We start from the raw sequence: 16,458 nt of genomic DNA, 5'->3' as shown, positions 1-16,458 counted from the left end.
TTACAGTATTTGTATGTTAGAGTTTCCTTTCTCAATCAGTGCTCAGACAATTGTTGTACTTTATGCAAAAAGTTACTACAAATAAAAAAGTCTTGATTCACCACTGTGTTACTGCAGAGTTGCATCATTGTCATTCCAGCGTGAGTCCAGGATCTTAACTGTTCTCTTGCAGCCATAAGGAGTTCATTTGGATACTTAGTTTTATGTCTTTGGCAACTTCTTTTTTTTTTTTTTTTTAAATCCTACAGTGGTATTTCAAAAGCATAATATTTAAAAATGGAAAGTTCCCTGTCCAAAGAGTTAGGAGAGAACAGTTGTCTTAGAGGAATGGAAGTGCTCGCTAGCTACTGAATATTGGAGAGTCACAACCTCCTTGGGAAAGATTAGGACTGTTTTTTAATAGGATGTTTTTTTTCTAGTGTTCTACTAGTGTTCTACTGATGTAATACTAGAGAGAACCAGCAACAAGCTTGTCCCAGTAAATCCATTCCAGAATTATGACACTGTAACATACATCCTACGTTTGACAAAGGTTGTTAAATATTTCTGATGAATTTGTATTTTGTTCTGTTTTCAGTGTCAGCCAAACCAAGACCTCACAGTGATGAATATACAAAGAAGATTCCACCTCCTAAACCGAAACGAAATCCAAACACTCAGCTAAGCACATCTTTTGATGAAACTTATATCAAAAAGCATGGCCCTATGAAGACACCACTCACTAGGGATGCCTCCTTGTCACAGGTCAGCAGTCCTGCCCCAGACACAGAGGAAGAAGAGCCTGTATATATCGAAATGGTTGGGAATATACTCAGAGACTTCAAAAAAGATGAGGATGACCAAAGTGAAGCAGTCTATGAGGAGATGAAATACCCTATATTTGATGATGTAGGCCAAGATTCAAAATGTCAATGTGAATATGACCATCACACTTGTTCTTCTCAGTGTGCTACTCCCACAGTGCCTGACCTAGATTTCACCAAGTCTTCAGTGCCATCTACTCCCAAGGGCTTGCTTTGTGATATACCCCCACCATTTCCAAATCTGCTTTCTCACAGACCTCCACTGCTGGTGTTCCCACCAGCACCAGTGCAGTGTTCCCCAAATTCTGATGAGTCTCCTCTAACTCCGCTAGAGGTCACAAAGCTTCCCGTTTTAGAAAATGTGTCTTACATCAAACAACAAGCTGGAGCTTCTCCATCTTCATTGCCACCTCATACACCAGGCCATCAAAAACTGGAGAAGGAGCAGACAGTATCTCATGGAACTAGCACTCCTGGGCACACCTCCTCACCTCCTCATCCTTCTACCTTATACAGAACACAGTCTCCACATGGTTATCCTAAAAGTCACTCTGCCTCACCCTCTCCTGTCAGTATGGGTAGATCTCTTACCCCTTTAAGCCTCAAAAGACCTCCACCTTATGACTCTGTACATTCAGGAAGTCTCTCAAGAAGCTCCCCATCAGTGCCTCATTCTACAGCCAGAAATACATTGCAAGAAGGAGGAAAGATGGTAAATGTCTCGGTCAGTACGTATGGGTCATCATCTCAGAGTGGTTCCCGTTCTCGGACACCTACCAGTCCTCTGGAGGAACTAACCAGCCTCTTTACCTCAGGACGAAGTCTCCTGAGGAAGTCCTCCAGTGGCAGAAGATCTAAGGAACCTGCAGAAAGTAAGTTCTTGATATATTTTTTCCTCATTCTTCCTCACAGAGTAACAGCTTCCACTGTAGTTTACTAAATCAAACATTTGCAAAAAGCAAATCCCTCAAAAGTCTGAATTCTGTATATATATATATATATTTTTCGAGAAGAAAAGTAATTATTGTTAAAATTAGTTTTCATATGGTTATAATTTAAAGATTTTTAAGCATGTATATCTAACTACAGAAGCCTATCAGGCAGGAGTACAATTCATGGCTCAGTCTTGAGAAAGGAGTCAGTTTCGTTAACTTTTCCACAGTCATAGTGGTCTCATGTGAGTTAGGGTCCTCTCAGTATCTCACATTCTTAATTTCGCAACGGATGCCAAGACGCAGTGATTGTCCAAGAGGTCTGCAGTGAAATAACCAGACTGTAGTTGTTTTTTGGCAGAGACAGATTTATCGCCCTTAACTTTTCCAATGATCACTATGTGTATGGTGGAAACCAGAAGTACCAGCTTAAGCCATTCCCCTCCTTCCTGCTGACGGCTTCTGTGCTGTGCCACGGAGTATCTCTTTCAGCTGTGGTAGTGTAACTGCTTGCGACGCCGTACTGCGTGAATCAATCTCAAAACCAACATGACCTAAAACACATTAACCGCACACAGAGAGAAGTACAGGAGGAAGTTGTGCAGGAAAACCTTAAGCCAATATTGACTTTGAATATACTGTATCGTAAAACCATTGTCCCGTGTGCATTCAGGTTTACACAAAGCACGCCTTCTGAGTTAGTGAAATATGGAAACTCTTAATGAAATCAGCAGGAGTCAGAGGTGTGAGGGAAAGCAAAACCTGGCACCAGTGTTTCTGGTGCAAAGAAATGTTCCTGCTCAGTGGTGCCAAAGGCAATGTCTTGCCGTGAACGTTAGCCGTAACACCTTTTGTCAGAGAGCAAAGTGTGCTCAGTACACTTTCTCCTCTGACTTCCATAAAATCAGTTTATGAAGTCTTACTGCCTGCCTAAAAGAAAAGCTCTTTTTGGAGAACGGCCAATTTTATGTTTGTGCAAGTGTTATACCTATTTGGTAGCTGTAATGTATAAAGTGCCATGTGACAAACTGGGGTGGCTGTTAAAAGAGGGTATCCTTGTTTCCAGGCTAGTATATTGCTGCAGAAAAGGTGAATTTTCCAATGCCTTTCCAGTTGTGTTTACGCTGCTCTGTTACCCTACTGATAGCAGAGTGGTCACGGCTGAACTCCTTAGCTCATGCTGCTTTGGGGCACACTCAGGGAGCTCACAAGAACTCCCCATCCAGGTTTTCATGGGCAGGTTGCATGTGCCTTTCACATCTGCTTCAGTCACAGAAAGCTAGGCTGGTGTTGCCAGGTCACCTTGCTCTTCATAGTGCTGGTTGTGGCAAAGCTCAGGTGAGCAGTGGTTGATCATGAGGTGCCTGCGGTACCAGGTACTGCACTGGTGTCCCTCCAACACCTCTCCTTGGTAAGCATCTCACTTGGTTCCTGAATGTCTGCGATCACCACCAGCTCAACTGGGCTGCCCATCAGTGCCGTCCTCAGCTGCTGAACAAGTACGTGCAAACAGGTAAGTATGGAGGAGCTCGGTGTCAACGGTTTGGGTTGGCGTACAAAGCCTTCCTCATCATTTATGGGCTTCTCTGCCTCAGCCCCTGCAGTTTTATTCTTGCGTCTCTGCAAATCAGGAATAATGACTGAAATCAGAAGGTGGAGGTGAGAATGGATACTGAGAGTGAGCAGGATACTGAGAATATGAGTCAGGGCAGCAACTCTCCTTATCTGGCTGTAATACTGTTGTAGCCTGCAATCATAAATATTGTTATATGAGCCATAGCTCCATGGTTCAGTAGGGTTTTATGAAGTGATTACAGTAATAAAAATACAAAAACACCAGATTTGTATGTTGGGTAGAAGCAAAACTGTGCCTAAAAGGTAAGGTGATTTTTGCAATTGGGAACAATTATGAGGGATGTGCTGTGACATTTATAAATAATTGTAGTGAAGTGGTAGAGAGAGTTTGGCAAAATGCAGACAAGACTGAACATTATTAAACATGCTAGTTACTGAGCAGTGACCAGAAGTCCTCTATAAACACCATGCTACGCCAGAGCTAGTGTTGAGCCTCACAAATTTGATGGTTTTATGCTTACTGATGTTGGCAGAAGTACTAGGTTTGGAACCTGTGAAAATACCTGCAGTGAGTGTGGCAAGTCCAGGGAAATTTTAGGCAATGCGTGTGCTTCTGTCCCATACCTAACTCCAAAAAGATCTCTATATTCCACTCGACTGAAATTGAATACAGACTATCGAAGGACATCTCAGTGATAAATTTAAAATAAATCTTGCCCTGCAGATCTGTACCAAGAGCAGCTTTTCTTACTGGCCTCTCAAGAAGCATTGTGCTTCCTCTTTAGGAAGTAGAAATGTGCTCGTCATTGGTCATGAATGGTAATACAAGAGTCATGAAATGGAAACCTTGTTCCTTTACTTTAAGGACAAAACATTCATTTTATAAATGGATGCCAGTGGTGAAAAGACTCTGGACTGCAGCTGTGTTGAGTAAATGAACTGACTGCCCACCTAATCCGATTGTAATTTGTCTGGTATTTACAGTATGCCTTAATCCTATGGGATTACTGCACTGAGGAAGAACCAGGTTTATACTCAGATATTATAGAAGTCCTTTTAGGATGCATAAAAAACACATACAGGGCTAGCATTTCATGTCCTGCAGTTTTGCATTGAAATGATCCACCATAAAAAAAATAAATCTAAATTGTGGGATTTTAAAGTAGAACGTGCTCAGACTACAACATTTCCTTACCGTGATGATATGTAGTGATACCATGGGTAGACTGGACTAATCGTAAGATGTGTTAAAGAAATCTTGCTCCTGTAAATCACACTGGAAGCTTAAGGCACTCATTCAGTTCTGGATTAGTTTTTTAAACTACGAGAGAGCAAAAGCATAGCATGGGACTAACTGGGACTGCCACATTTTTATATCTGTCACTTTAGTGTAATTTGGTCTCCACATAAAGAAAGATTTCCAGAATCCAGAGGATAATTTAAAAAAAAAGAGAAAAACACAGAAGAGCAGAGTTATGTGGCTTTATGAAATTCTGCTAAGAAACTAAGAATATGTGCTTCTAAAATATGAAATTATTCTGAGCACATCTCAAGTCACTTTCTCATTGAATCCTCCAAGACTCAGCCCTCTGTGACTTGTCTGAAGCTCTCACTGCCATATGCTAGTCCAAAAAAATAGCACAATACTAGATTTTATATTCAGATGAGTGTATTTGGAAAATATTGCAGCAGTTACAGAGAAAATTCTCTCTCATCTTTATTGTTATTGCTGCAACTGACTTTGCGGAAATTTTACACCTGAGTCCAGACTCAGAATTTATTCCCTGGCTTTTATTTCGTGGCATTTTTGAGTGTGTTTCTTTTTGGGGAGGGAAACTGCACAAACCCTATTTCCAGTCATGTAAAGCTGCCCTTGTCTCCCCTTCTGTATTATTTTCTTTGTTCTTCTGGCATTCCTCCCTCCACCCCCCTCTTCCATTTTATTATTGCCGAGTTCACTGGAATTACAACAGTGGGAAATTGGGGTAAATCAGTGATATGAAGGGGATTGTCACCTCAGGGCCACATTTTCTGAAGATACGAGTTTCTGGTGAAGCCCCAGCCGAGTTACCAAACGCGCTCGGCATCCTCAGGCTGCTGTTGTGATGTGCGTATCTAGATTTTACAGGCAGCTCACTTACTGTGCTCTGTTCCTGTAAAAGTTCTCTTGTGTGCTGTTAGCTTCTTAAATATGCATTAAGACGCAATTAGGAAGGTGGGGAGAGAAGAACAAAGGAAAATAAATTGTAAGGGGAAATCAGAAATGAAAATAGGGAAGATCGCAAAGAAAGGCAGAAGGATGGAGAGAACCCTACAGAAAACTGAAGAAAGATGTCAAGCACGAAAAATGTGAAAGAATAGAAAAGATGGATGTTATTAATTGTCAGTGACTGTGTGAGGTAACATGGTAGCATGCCCTGAAGTTGGCAGAGCCCCATAAAGCATAATGTCAGTCTCGGAGGTTAGAGGAAACTGCTTAAGGAGTGCCAACTGCTGTCGTTGGGATACACGGTGGACTTTCCTAATGCCTTTGGAAGGTGTGTGTATGGCTGCTGTATCCAGCTGCGCTGAACACCACGTTGCCTTTCCTTGTAGCATATTCACCAAGTTTCTGTGTTACACATGCCCTTCAGAAAGCTGGAATTAGGGAGCGAGGGAGGCAGGGAAGGTGGGAATAGTGTTCCGATTTTCTGGAGCTGTTTGCTGTGTCTGTCTTTTCTGCAGCACAGAAACGCATAGCGCTCCGTGAAAATACCGACCTGAACTCATTCACATACAGGCACACCTACCTACTGGAAAGCAAAGCACAGAAGCTGTTGCTGTGTATCTGAGCTGCACTCATAGTGTTTTTTTCTGGGCAAAATGGTCCTGTAAACCCTTGCCACGGCTGACCAAACCTTTTTGTTTGTGTACTGGTTGCTTCCATTTGTTAAGGCTCCACTTTCCTTCTGACTTCCTGGGAACCTCCTGCCCGATTTGAGCAAATTTGCGAATGTTCCTCCTAACGAACTGCACCTAATAGTCACCTGTGTAGCATGCTCTGAGCCTGTGCACGATGCATGAGATCGGCACACACGATGCAGGGCAGTTTGCTGCAGTTTTCCTTAGCTGCTCTGTGGGGCTTTGTACCTTCTGGGTTTTGCCTATGGAGAGTTTCCCTCTTCAGCTTTTAGTCACAAACAGGGAGGAAATTTATGAACGTGCTACTTCAAAAATTCAGTTAAAATGATTGTAAATTGGGATGATTATTAAGATTTCCTGTTCTTGGCTGGTGCCCACTGTGTTAGGAATCTAAAATATTTTATTATAATTTCACAAATAGTGTGTAAATGGAGGGCTGAGAGGAAAAATGGTTCAACTTGTTAAAAAGGAGCTCATTCCAATTTCAGACAGCTGAGGCCCTGCCATGAAGAATTTGTGGAGTATTAGTGGAGACATTTTAAATGCACTTTTTAATTTATTTATTTACTTTTATGCTATTATTTTCCAGAGAGCTTGAAAGTAGCTTTGGGGTCCCCGTTAGGTAGAACAGTATGTTGGAAAAAGAGTTTGGGAAATGAGTCAAGTGCAGATCCTCCTGACGGGGTTCGTTTGTTTGCTTAACCTCCGCCTCTGCATTGAACGCAGGATGAGGGACGTAGGGCAGGATTTCAGTCTATGTATTTCTAATGAAGTTAGAATGGAAAATGCTGACTTAAGGAAGGTGGACTTGACATGCCATTGAACTTTATAAAACTTTGGGTACATTCTCAGCCTCTGGTATTCTGAACGGGTGGGGCTTGCCTACAAGACTGGGCTGGCCGTAGAAAGTGTTAGAGCTATTCCATTGCATACCGCTATTCCTCAGCTACCGCATAGCTGACAGTCAGAATCAGATACTGAAATTCAGAAGCTGAAATAATGTCTAACCTCTAGGTTAATATATTTTCTGTGGTTTTATATAGAGGGTTGTCATCCTAATCCTTCAGCCCTTTATAGCCATTGATTGCAGGCAGTCTGAATGTTCTGTTCAGTCTGAGATAGCTACAGTTTAACAGAAATAACACTGCATACCTGAAATTATTCGTGAATGATGCTGTACTTTTGAGCCAGAGGTATATTGGCTTCTCCATCACAGGCGAAGCAGCTGTTCCACTAGAGGTTGTATTTTCTAGTCTAGTGACCCGTGATATACAGGGGGTTAGACCGGGTGGTCACAGCAATCACATCTTGTTTGACAGTCCTGAAAGTTGATCTGAAAGAAGAGACTTAGGTGAGGGAGCAGTGGGAAATGCCGCGGGAAGTGGATTAGAGTGAAGGAGAACACCAGCTTTGATGAGGATGACACTCACTCACCACAGGCAGGATGTGGGCTTACCACAGGTTGTTGCATTTAGTTAAAGCCTGAAGAAGTCTCTGTTCTTGCCCCTGAGCTGGTATTCACTGAGATATAAACAAGCTTAAGCGTTGCAGCATTAAAAGTGCTTTCTTCAGGTGCCCACTTGTAAGTGCACGTTCAGGAGAAGAGCTGCGTATGTCTGTGCACACACAAGCCACGAGCTGCCTGGTCTGCTGGCAGCAGGTCTTTGAAACAGTGCCCTGCGCTAAGGAATGTGCCTGTTGTGATGACTGGGTGCCAGCAATAGCTGTTGGGAGACAGAACTGAAAATGGTGGAAGTGTAAACACAGGAATGATGGGATGTGGTCAGCATCTTTCAGGAACCAAGCTTTTGAAGCAATAAATAAATAAATAGCTTTTGCAGTTGAGTGGTGTTGAGTACTGCTTCAGCCATACCTGTTGTTGTCCTTTACTAGTAATCCCTAAATTCCCCACTGTGAGATGGTGGGCAATGGGCTAAATACTTTGATACGCATCAGCTAGTCTGGCCAGCTGGAGCCTCTTACTTGTTAAAGCTGAAATATGTTCCCCCACTTTGCAATCACAGGAAATAAGCAGAAAGCAAGATCGTAACATGGCAGTCAGGTTATTCAGCTAAGCACTAAGCTAACCAACGTTTCCAAGGTTTACGCTAAGTGGGAAAGATTGAGCTGCGGAACAAAGATACAAAGAAGAAGTGAAACGTGTGAAAAGATGCATGGCAGCTCCGTGGCAGATTGCGTGTCTCTGGGTGCCTTCGCTGTGCCGTCGCTGCCTCGTGCATTGCGTGCCAGTAATGCAGTCCTCTCTCAGCACCAGGGGTAATGCCAGGTTTGAGAACTTGTGTTTCGAAAGGATAAATCAGTAGGTACCCATTCCTTGATTGAAATGCACACTACACCATTTTTCGTCTTGCTGCTTTCACACAAAAGTGAGTATGTCTATTTAAAGGGCCTTTAATTAGTCAAGTCACTAAAAGGTGGGATGTCCCCTCCACTTTTGAGATGAATGAATGTCTTCGTTACTCACAGTTATTAAAACAAAAAACACGCGTTTTGAGATGATATGCAACGGTTTTGCTAATTGGTACCATGACATTGTCTCCTCTTCTAATTCAGCAATTTAGGCTCATCAGAAAATCAGGTCCTCCTGGGATCACGACCGTATACAGAATCATTGAAGAAGACATAATTTCATAAATAATTGCTCAGGTTTTTCTGGAAACAGCTGCTGTTCCTGATTGATGTATATGGATTTATTTATTCCTTCTGTTTGTATTATTTGACTGCTTGATACACTTTCTGGGTAGCAATTTAATCAACATGTCTTTTTATGAAGAAGAAATCAACTTATAAATGGTAAAAAGGAAAAAAATAGAGATAAAGCTACTTTCTGTTTGTTAGATTTCAAGTAAAAGATGGTTTCAGGTAAAAGACTAAAAAAGATGGTTTCTTTGGGTTTCTAATATAACAGGATAATGTTGAGTTGTCTGAAAGTTGTTAAAAATAAAGGAAAAAGCCCCTTTAATTCAGTTACTGGCACCTATTTTACTGTGTCACCAATAAGCAAAGCAACACATGCTGCACTTAAGGATGTGAATAATGATAAGAGTCTGAGTTTTGAGTGCCATTGATTTTTTTTTTCTTTTTCCCTGAACAAAGCTTTTTAAGCCAGAGAAATATCTTGACCTTTAGGCCAAATCCTCAGCACTTATAAATCACCACTTCTTATTTGAAGTCAGAAGAGGTACTCCAGTTTACACCATCTGTGTTTTTGGCTTCAAGAAAATAAATTTGTCCTTTGTGGCTAGAACAGCTTATATTCAAAATGGGGTAGTCATACAGCAGAACCGTGGATTGGAGAATTTATTGTCTTTTTGTTTTAAATGGGACTACATAATTATGGACCAATTTGTGGGTGCTCAGTAGAAGTAGTTAAAGACATTTAATCTGGTGAAGGTTTCCGTAAACATATATTACCTTCAATGAAAGAGATAAATACAATTTGTTAAAATTTCTCACTGCATTTTTTAGGGAGGGTGGTATCCATTTAGGGTATCTGGGTACTCCCTTCTCCAATGGAACTAAGGAAAAAAAAAAAGGTAGGTATCTAACTACTTTGGTTTAAAGGAATGATGTAGTTTTATTTGCATAGCCTCTACTCAGGATGTTTGCGTGGCTGTATCGAACGGCAGAGGCCAGGCTGGCAGTGTTGTGGCTCCACAGGTTGGCAGTGCCAGATGCTGGAGGGGATGTGCCCAGAGCTCAAAGGGTGGCAGCTGTGACACCTACGGTGGGTGGCTGTCCTTACCCCATGCTGCCATCCATTTCCTGGATTTGATACATGGCCACGTTTCATTCCTGTCTGCTAGAACAGTGAATGGCTGCATCGAGCATGGACATGTTGAAACTTTGTACCCCAGAGAGGTGTTACAGGACTGTCTGATTATTTTTAAACTGGTGTGAATTAGAGATAATTTACTTGAAGATAATATGGAATCTCACACTAGAGGAGATGTCTGGCATCAGGCACTCAGCTTTGGTTTATAGCACTTCCATGGAGTGCCTTTCTAAACTCGTATCACGTGTTGCAGCAATTGGAGAGTTAGCAGTTTTAGTGGAATTGCAGTTTGGGCATACGAAAAGGGTATCTGTGCATGTTAGCTTTCCAAAGGGGATAAAGTGAGTTCACAGAAGTGTGAATCAAACCAGTGGATGGTGAGGTAGTGCATCTTTTGGTCAGTCAGCCAGGCTGTCAGGGTGAAGCCATGAATTTTGGGGTTGCCATCTGGCTGGCAATACAGGGCTCCTTTTTCAAGGCAGTTGCTGCATCTTTTAGAATTGGACTTCATAACCAGGTGCTGATACCTGGAATTGAACCAGTTTTTCTTTTAGTTAGGATTCAAATGCATTTTTCTTTGTTTAAAAAAAGTAAAACTAGAGACCTTGAATAGGAAGGCCTACATTTTGTCTGTGTTTATTTTTAAGAACAATGTTCATAAAGTGCTTTTAAGCAGATATGACGTATTCCATAGGTAGGCATATGGAGATAGCATTTCAGCCTGTTTGCTCAAATTAAATCACAAGGAATGAGATCACAATTTTGTTTAGGAAAAATAACCAAATTCACCTAGACCAACCTACCACCACCAACCTGAGGACTGAGAGCTTTAGCAAGGTGAAACAGTGTGCAAGTTTCAAAGAGAGCAGAGCTTAACAACTTCACCCAAATTTACCATGAACGCAAAAAAAAGTTTCACTAGCAAAAATCTGCAACACAGCCCCCCCCCCCCCCCGCCTCGCCCCTGAAATTGGAATATCTACATCATAGCCAAAGGAGCTGCTCAAGATCATTCTTAAATGCAAGTCTTTTGAATGCTAGCTTATGACTTCAAACCTGGTTTCATGATCTTTTGAGCTGCTGTCATTGCATCTTTACAAGAGGTGGAGTTTAATTAAATGCCTTATCTGCACTTACAGTGAAAAAACTCTTGCTCTAAAAGCTATGTGGTTTTAAGAGAAGATGGTGGGAATTTTGGGAAGAATAAAGGAAAGAACAAGGTTTCCTCCCTCAGTTCTAAAATCCTCCAGTACTTCTGACTGCTCTTGATGTTTCTTAAAACGTCTTTACCGTGCTGATCTGTGTAACGAAGACTGACAATTTCTTGGGCTAAGTGGCTTATATATCAATTTTTAAAAACACAGATTTTCTGGCATGTCTGATTTGATTCCTGGCAGAGTGAGCTCAATTTTTAAACCCCATCATTAAAGGTCCAATCCAAAGGTCCTTGAAGTATGAGATAAGACATACTTCAGGGGATCCCATTATAAATTACGGCAAGAGGGTTCCTCTCCTTTTATTAGGTTGTTGTTCCTTGCAAAACCACTCTGCAAATCAAGGCATTTATACCTCTGGAATGTAACAGTGAATAATACAAAGACTAAGAAAAAATAGCATGTGGACTGCATGGTATTCTACATGTTTTTTGTCAGTGTATTATCTAATCTACCCATAATACTGTGATAAAATAAATTAAAAAAAAGCTCTGAATTGAGAAAAGGTAGATATGGTCTCCTTAAGTTTTCTCTGGGCTTGCCAGGAGTCTTATCAATAACAAGAGAAATCACCGAGTTGGAAATAGCTTTATTTGGGTTATACACATAACTTTGATTCAAATATTGAACCCTTAAACTGTAGGAGTGTATAAACATCCTAGGTATAGATAAGGTGAGAAGTACGGGAACACTGAAGAAATAATTGTCAAGATGATAATGCATATAAAAAAAATAGGTTCATTTGCATTCAATTTTCTGTGAAGGTTCAGGTTACTTTCACTTCTCTGAATGGAATAATCCATCCCTAATAATTATTTTTTGTTAAAACAGTAACATGCAATTAGCACTTTATCTGGCATTTAAGAATGAGTAAGGAGAACTATTGTTCTTGTAACTATTCATCTGAAAAAGAGAAGCTGTATGTATAATTTTGTTGGAGATGGGAATGTCTTTATTTTAATGTGTGAATTCATAACTCAAAAAGTACCTTTCTCCAGGAAATCTACAACCATTTTACTGCTTGGGCAACGTTTGTGTAATTTATTTTTAATTTATATGTGTTGTAACACATACAGACACACTTGCTGTGCACTTGCGAAAGCAATAATAGTAATGTCTTGCAAGCACGGGCATCAGCCGGAGCTGTGTAAGGCCATCTGCGGTTTTACTTATTTCCTCAGGATCTGAAGTCTGTGCTGCCATGGCTTAACAGTTGCTTAGCTAGCAAGAGTAAAAAACAGTTTCACAAAATGAAACCAGTAATTAGAAAGGAGGGAGGGACTAAAATCATTAACTTTGTTAAGAGACAGAGAAAGACAGAATGGTATGGATGTTTCATTCTCTAATCGGTAGAACTTGCAGAACAGTACCCAGCTATGGCTTGGCACAGCGTCTGCATTGAAAAGTCCACGTGCTTGTGCCTGGCTTTGTAAGGCTGAGAGCAAAATTCGGGTAGAGCCAACATTACAACAACTTCAGTCTTTCCTTTCACTGGTAACATACTGTGATAGAAGGAAAGCTGTACAGATGAGATATTTGTTCCAATATTGAAAGGTAAATTTTCTCATTTGCTAAAGGGGTCTATAAAGAGAAAACCATCAATAACTTTATAAAGGTAGTTCAAAAAGAAAAAGAAGAAATAATTTATTTTCTTTCCCACTTTCTGTCTGATTTTTTACATGAAAATTCGAGGGTGAGTATTTTGGTCTCCAGTTTTCACAACCAGTGCACACATCCGTACTCCGTATTTTTTTGACCAATGACAGATTTTTGTTTCCTACTGTATGTGGATGATGCTGTATGCTTTCGAAGATATGAAAGTGATCAAACAATGGTAAAACAGTGCATTTGAACTGCTGTTGTAGTTCAAAGGCTGCTTTTCAGCAGAAAACTTGACCAAAAAATATTGCCAAGTTTGATATAGTCAGCAGTTCTATTAACGATTGGTATTTTGAAGTGAAGCTTTGAAACTTAAGGTCATGAACTTTCTTCCAAAACATTTTTATTAAAATGTCTGTATATTTCAGCTTTTTTGGCTCTCCCTTGCCTTCTGATTTCTTGTCATACTGTGCTAGGACATATGCAGTAACCATCGAACCATCAGTTCCACATCAAAACATGAAGGCTGTGCATCTAAGAACCTGAATAATGGAATGAGCATGTAGTGAGATGAACAAGGTTGGGAAGGAAAGCAGTTAAGTAAGAGTAGGCTCCATCTTCCTTTCAAATTGAAAGCCAGTAACAGTTGGGCAGCCTTTCATAGCAAGTGTCACTGATTTCCACAGTTTAATTGCCTATTTTGTCTAACAGTGTTTTCTTTGATCAGTGCTGAGTTTAGGGTGGGGATGGCAGGATGCGCTTGTGTTGCACGCGCATGTCGCTGAGTAGTCCAAGGGCAGTGTCAGTGATACCAGTGGGGAAGGCAGGAGGAGAGGTAATGTTCTCAAGACTGCCACAAAACCATCCCAGCATTTCAAAATAATCATCTTTCTTCTTCTTGCACTTAAATCTTGTTTGCTGCAAATAGACATAGACCACGTATGTACCCATCTACAAGTATGAATTCTAGGTGCACACATTTAGTTTGACTGAAAGGGCAGCCTGGATTATCAGTGGGAGATCTGGGTGCACAGAGTACGTAAGAGAAATGTTTGCAGCTCATCCATAGAAACTATGCTATATACTCATATGAATCAGCCTAGCTGGCTAGCCCAAAATAACAACTGCAGGAAAGAAAGACCTTGCTTTGTTGAGGTCAACAACAAAATTGCCTTTGACTTGCTGTACTTAGGTTTTTGCCCAAGAAAGCAGTGGGGAACAGAGAGGCTTGTGTTGAGGTTCTGGTTATTCCCAATATATCCAGCTTTGAATGCTGGAATTAAAACAAAAAAAAAAAAGAGGAAAAAAGACAAATATGGAGTGAATATAAGAGAATAGAGTGTTCTGCTTAATTACGTAATTGTGACTGCTCTGAGGCAAGTAGTAAACCTATTAATAGAGTACCACAACGCATCCTTTCCAAGAATACCACTTGATTTAACGGTGAGAATCCCAGGACATTGATTTTTAATTGCCTTGGTAATACAGCTGTAAAACAGTGCATATACTTCAGGTATATTCTTAGTCAAAAGATCACGCTGTGACGTGAACTGGATCAGAATAGGCACATGTGAAAGATCAAGGGTGGGAGTGAAAGAAATCATTATGAGATAATGATGGCCCCATTGGAAACGGGAGGTATTATGTTGTCACCATTTCTATAATATGTGGCAAAATATAACTGTCTTAAATGGCTCTCCTTATGTAAGATTAAAAACAGGTTTTCCTATATTTCAGTCAATCAAGAAGATGACTGACTAAATCACAAGAGGATTTCTCCTCTTACTGTATGCCATCAAACAGTGTTAAATGTATGTCTTAAAATGTAGAACTTCTAAAACTTTATCTTTTAAGTGACTGATAATGCTAGTTGAAATTTATTGAAATTTGAAGAATTCTTTTTTTCACCTAGATCTTAATAATCTTAATTTTTCATTGAATATTGCTTACTTTCCTAACGGTTCTTCAGAAATTTCTGGAGCTTCATATGGAATAATAAAAAGTTTACTCAATATAGTTAACATATGAGAATATCTCTGTCTCCCTTTACAATGTTTTTCTCCTTTTCCAAATTTCTGTTTTGTGTTTAAACCGTATTCTTTTATGTTTTTTTATTCTAAAGCTTTGGATGATCTTTTGTTATAAATCTATGCTCCCCCCCCTTTTTTTTTTGTCGGTCTCCAATTAATTGCAGTGTGGGCTTTTTCTCTTCCTATCTCGTCGTTGTTCTTGCCAGGATTGCCCACTTAACAGCTTTGGGATAGCCACAGAAAATCGACCAAACAGATTCTTCAGTGGTCCCTCTTTCCCCTCCCCTGGCTGTCTGTAGCAGGCAGGGCTGATCTTGGCAGGTCTGTACCAGGCAGATGTGAACTCATCCGTATTTCTCTGTGTAAAAACAAACCCCACGCTGCTCACAGGAGCATGTGCTCAGTGAACACCGAGGAGCATTTCAGCCATGTCTCCTTAAATGTTAGATGGTTTGTGAGACTCTTTCAGGCTTTCTATTGATTTTGCATGGAACTAGGTCAGAGCTGCTTTTAATTGAACAAGCTGGCTGCTGCAACTCTCACTTAACTGTAAAAAGGGGTATTAAAAATTGATATGCAAAGCAAACTTCTGCCTAATTAGCAAGCAGATGAAGTCAGCATAGACAAACCACCGTAGTTAATAAAGATGAGGAAATGGCTTTCACTGGCAGTGTAATATACTCCCATTTTGGGGGAAAAATGGCTTAAGCACCAAGCATTACCCACATTTCTCATGTGCAGTATTAATAGCCTATTTGTTTTCTTTGGGCAGGCTTGTGATACATTTATGACTGTACAGATCAGACAACCACACATCAAGAAAGCCATTAAAAGGCTGATCCTATTTTTGAAATGTGTAGTACAGATAAATACAAATTCCTGGTGTGCAGAGAGAAGTAACACCGGCCTGGGATTTCCTCAGGGGCTCCGCATGCGATGTCCACAGTGGATGGGCACATGCAGCTGTTGTGCTGGTGACGTGACGTGGGACACGGGTGGAGCTGTGGGTGGCTTTTTGTCCTCACCAGGAGCTAGCGGGAAAGGATGAGGAAGGGGCTGAAGCCTGAGACATGTCTGTGGTAGCTCCGATCTTCACACATGTGCTGGCTGCATTCTGATCCCACGTCTCTATCCCTCCTGGTGGCCAGGTGTCCCTTTGGGGACGTCCCTCACTGCTGCTGGTGGCCAGGTGTGCCCTTGGGGACATCACTGCTCCTGCATGCCCACCGTGCAGCCGTAGGTGTGGGGTGAGGCCTGTAGTGCCGGGGCTGGGGTGGTTGGGGCTTGTCATTCACTGCATCTACACCCCATCGCCCCATCCCAGGTGGCTGTCCTAGCTTTACATGTGCCTGCTCGTGCTTAAATATAGGCCCTGTGAGCAGTGCCATTTACTTCCCAAAGTATCCGAGTTCTGCCTGGAGTGATGTATTATTTATTTAGGTTTATAACAAACACACAGAAGAAGACTATATGAATAATGCATGGTTGATTAGCTTATACGTTGCAGCTCACAACTGACAAAGACGGCAGAGAGAAAGCCTCGTTTAAAGTTCCTTAAGACAATGACTCTTCTTCCCTCCCCCAGAAACGGCTCAAACGGTTACAAAG

The 16,458-nt window shown here is 41.1% G+C and overlaps 1 protein-coding gene across 6 annotated transcripts in view; it reads left to right on the top strand.

Annotated features, from left to right (window-relative positions):
* Positions 1 to 16,458, top strand: part of NYAP2 (neuronal tyrosine-phosphorylated phosphoinositide-3-kinase adaptor 2) — a 137,505-nt gene that overhangs the window by 79,758 nt on the left and 41,289 nt on the right. For all 6 annotated transcript variants that reach the window (XM_067002174.1, XM_013181535.3, XM_067002175.1 and 3 more), the window contains one exon: positions 578 to 1,675. In XM_067002174.1, coding sequence (XP_066858275.1) covers positions 578 to 1,675 — 1,098 coding nt within the window. The remainder of the gene's footprint in view (positions 1 to 577; positions 1,676 to 16,458) is intronic.

Source organism: Anser cygnoides, chromosome 9, assembly GCF_040182565.1.
Source record: "Anser cygnoides isolate HZ-2024a breed goose chromosome 9, Taihu_goose_T2T_genome, whole genome shotgun sequence".
Classification (NCBI taxonomy): domain Eukaryota; kingdom Metazoa; phylum Chordata; class Aves; order Anseriformes; family Anatidae; genus Anser; species Anser cygnoides.
Note: the sequence above shows the minus strand (reverse complement) of the source record. Positions and strands in the feature narration are given on the sequence as shown.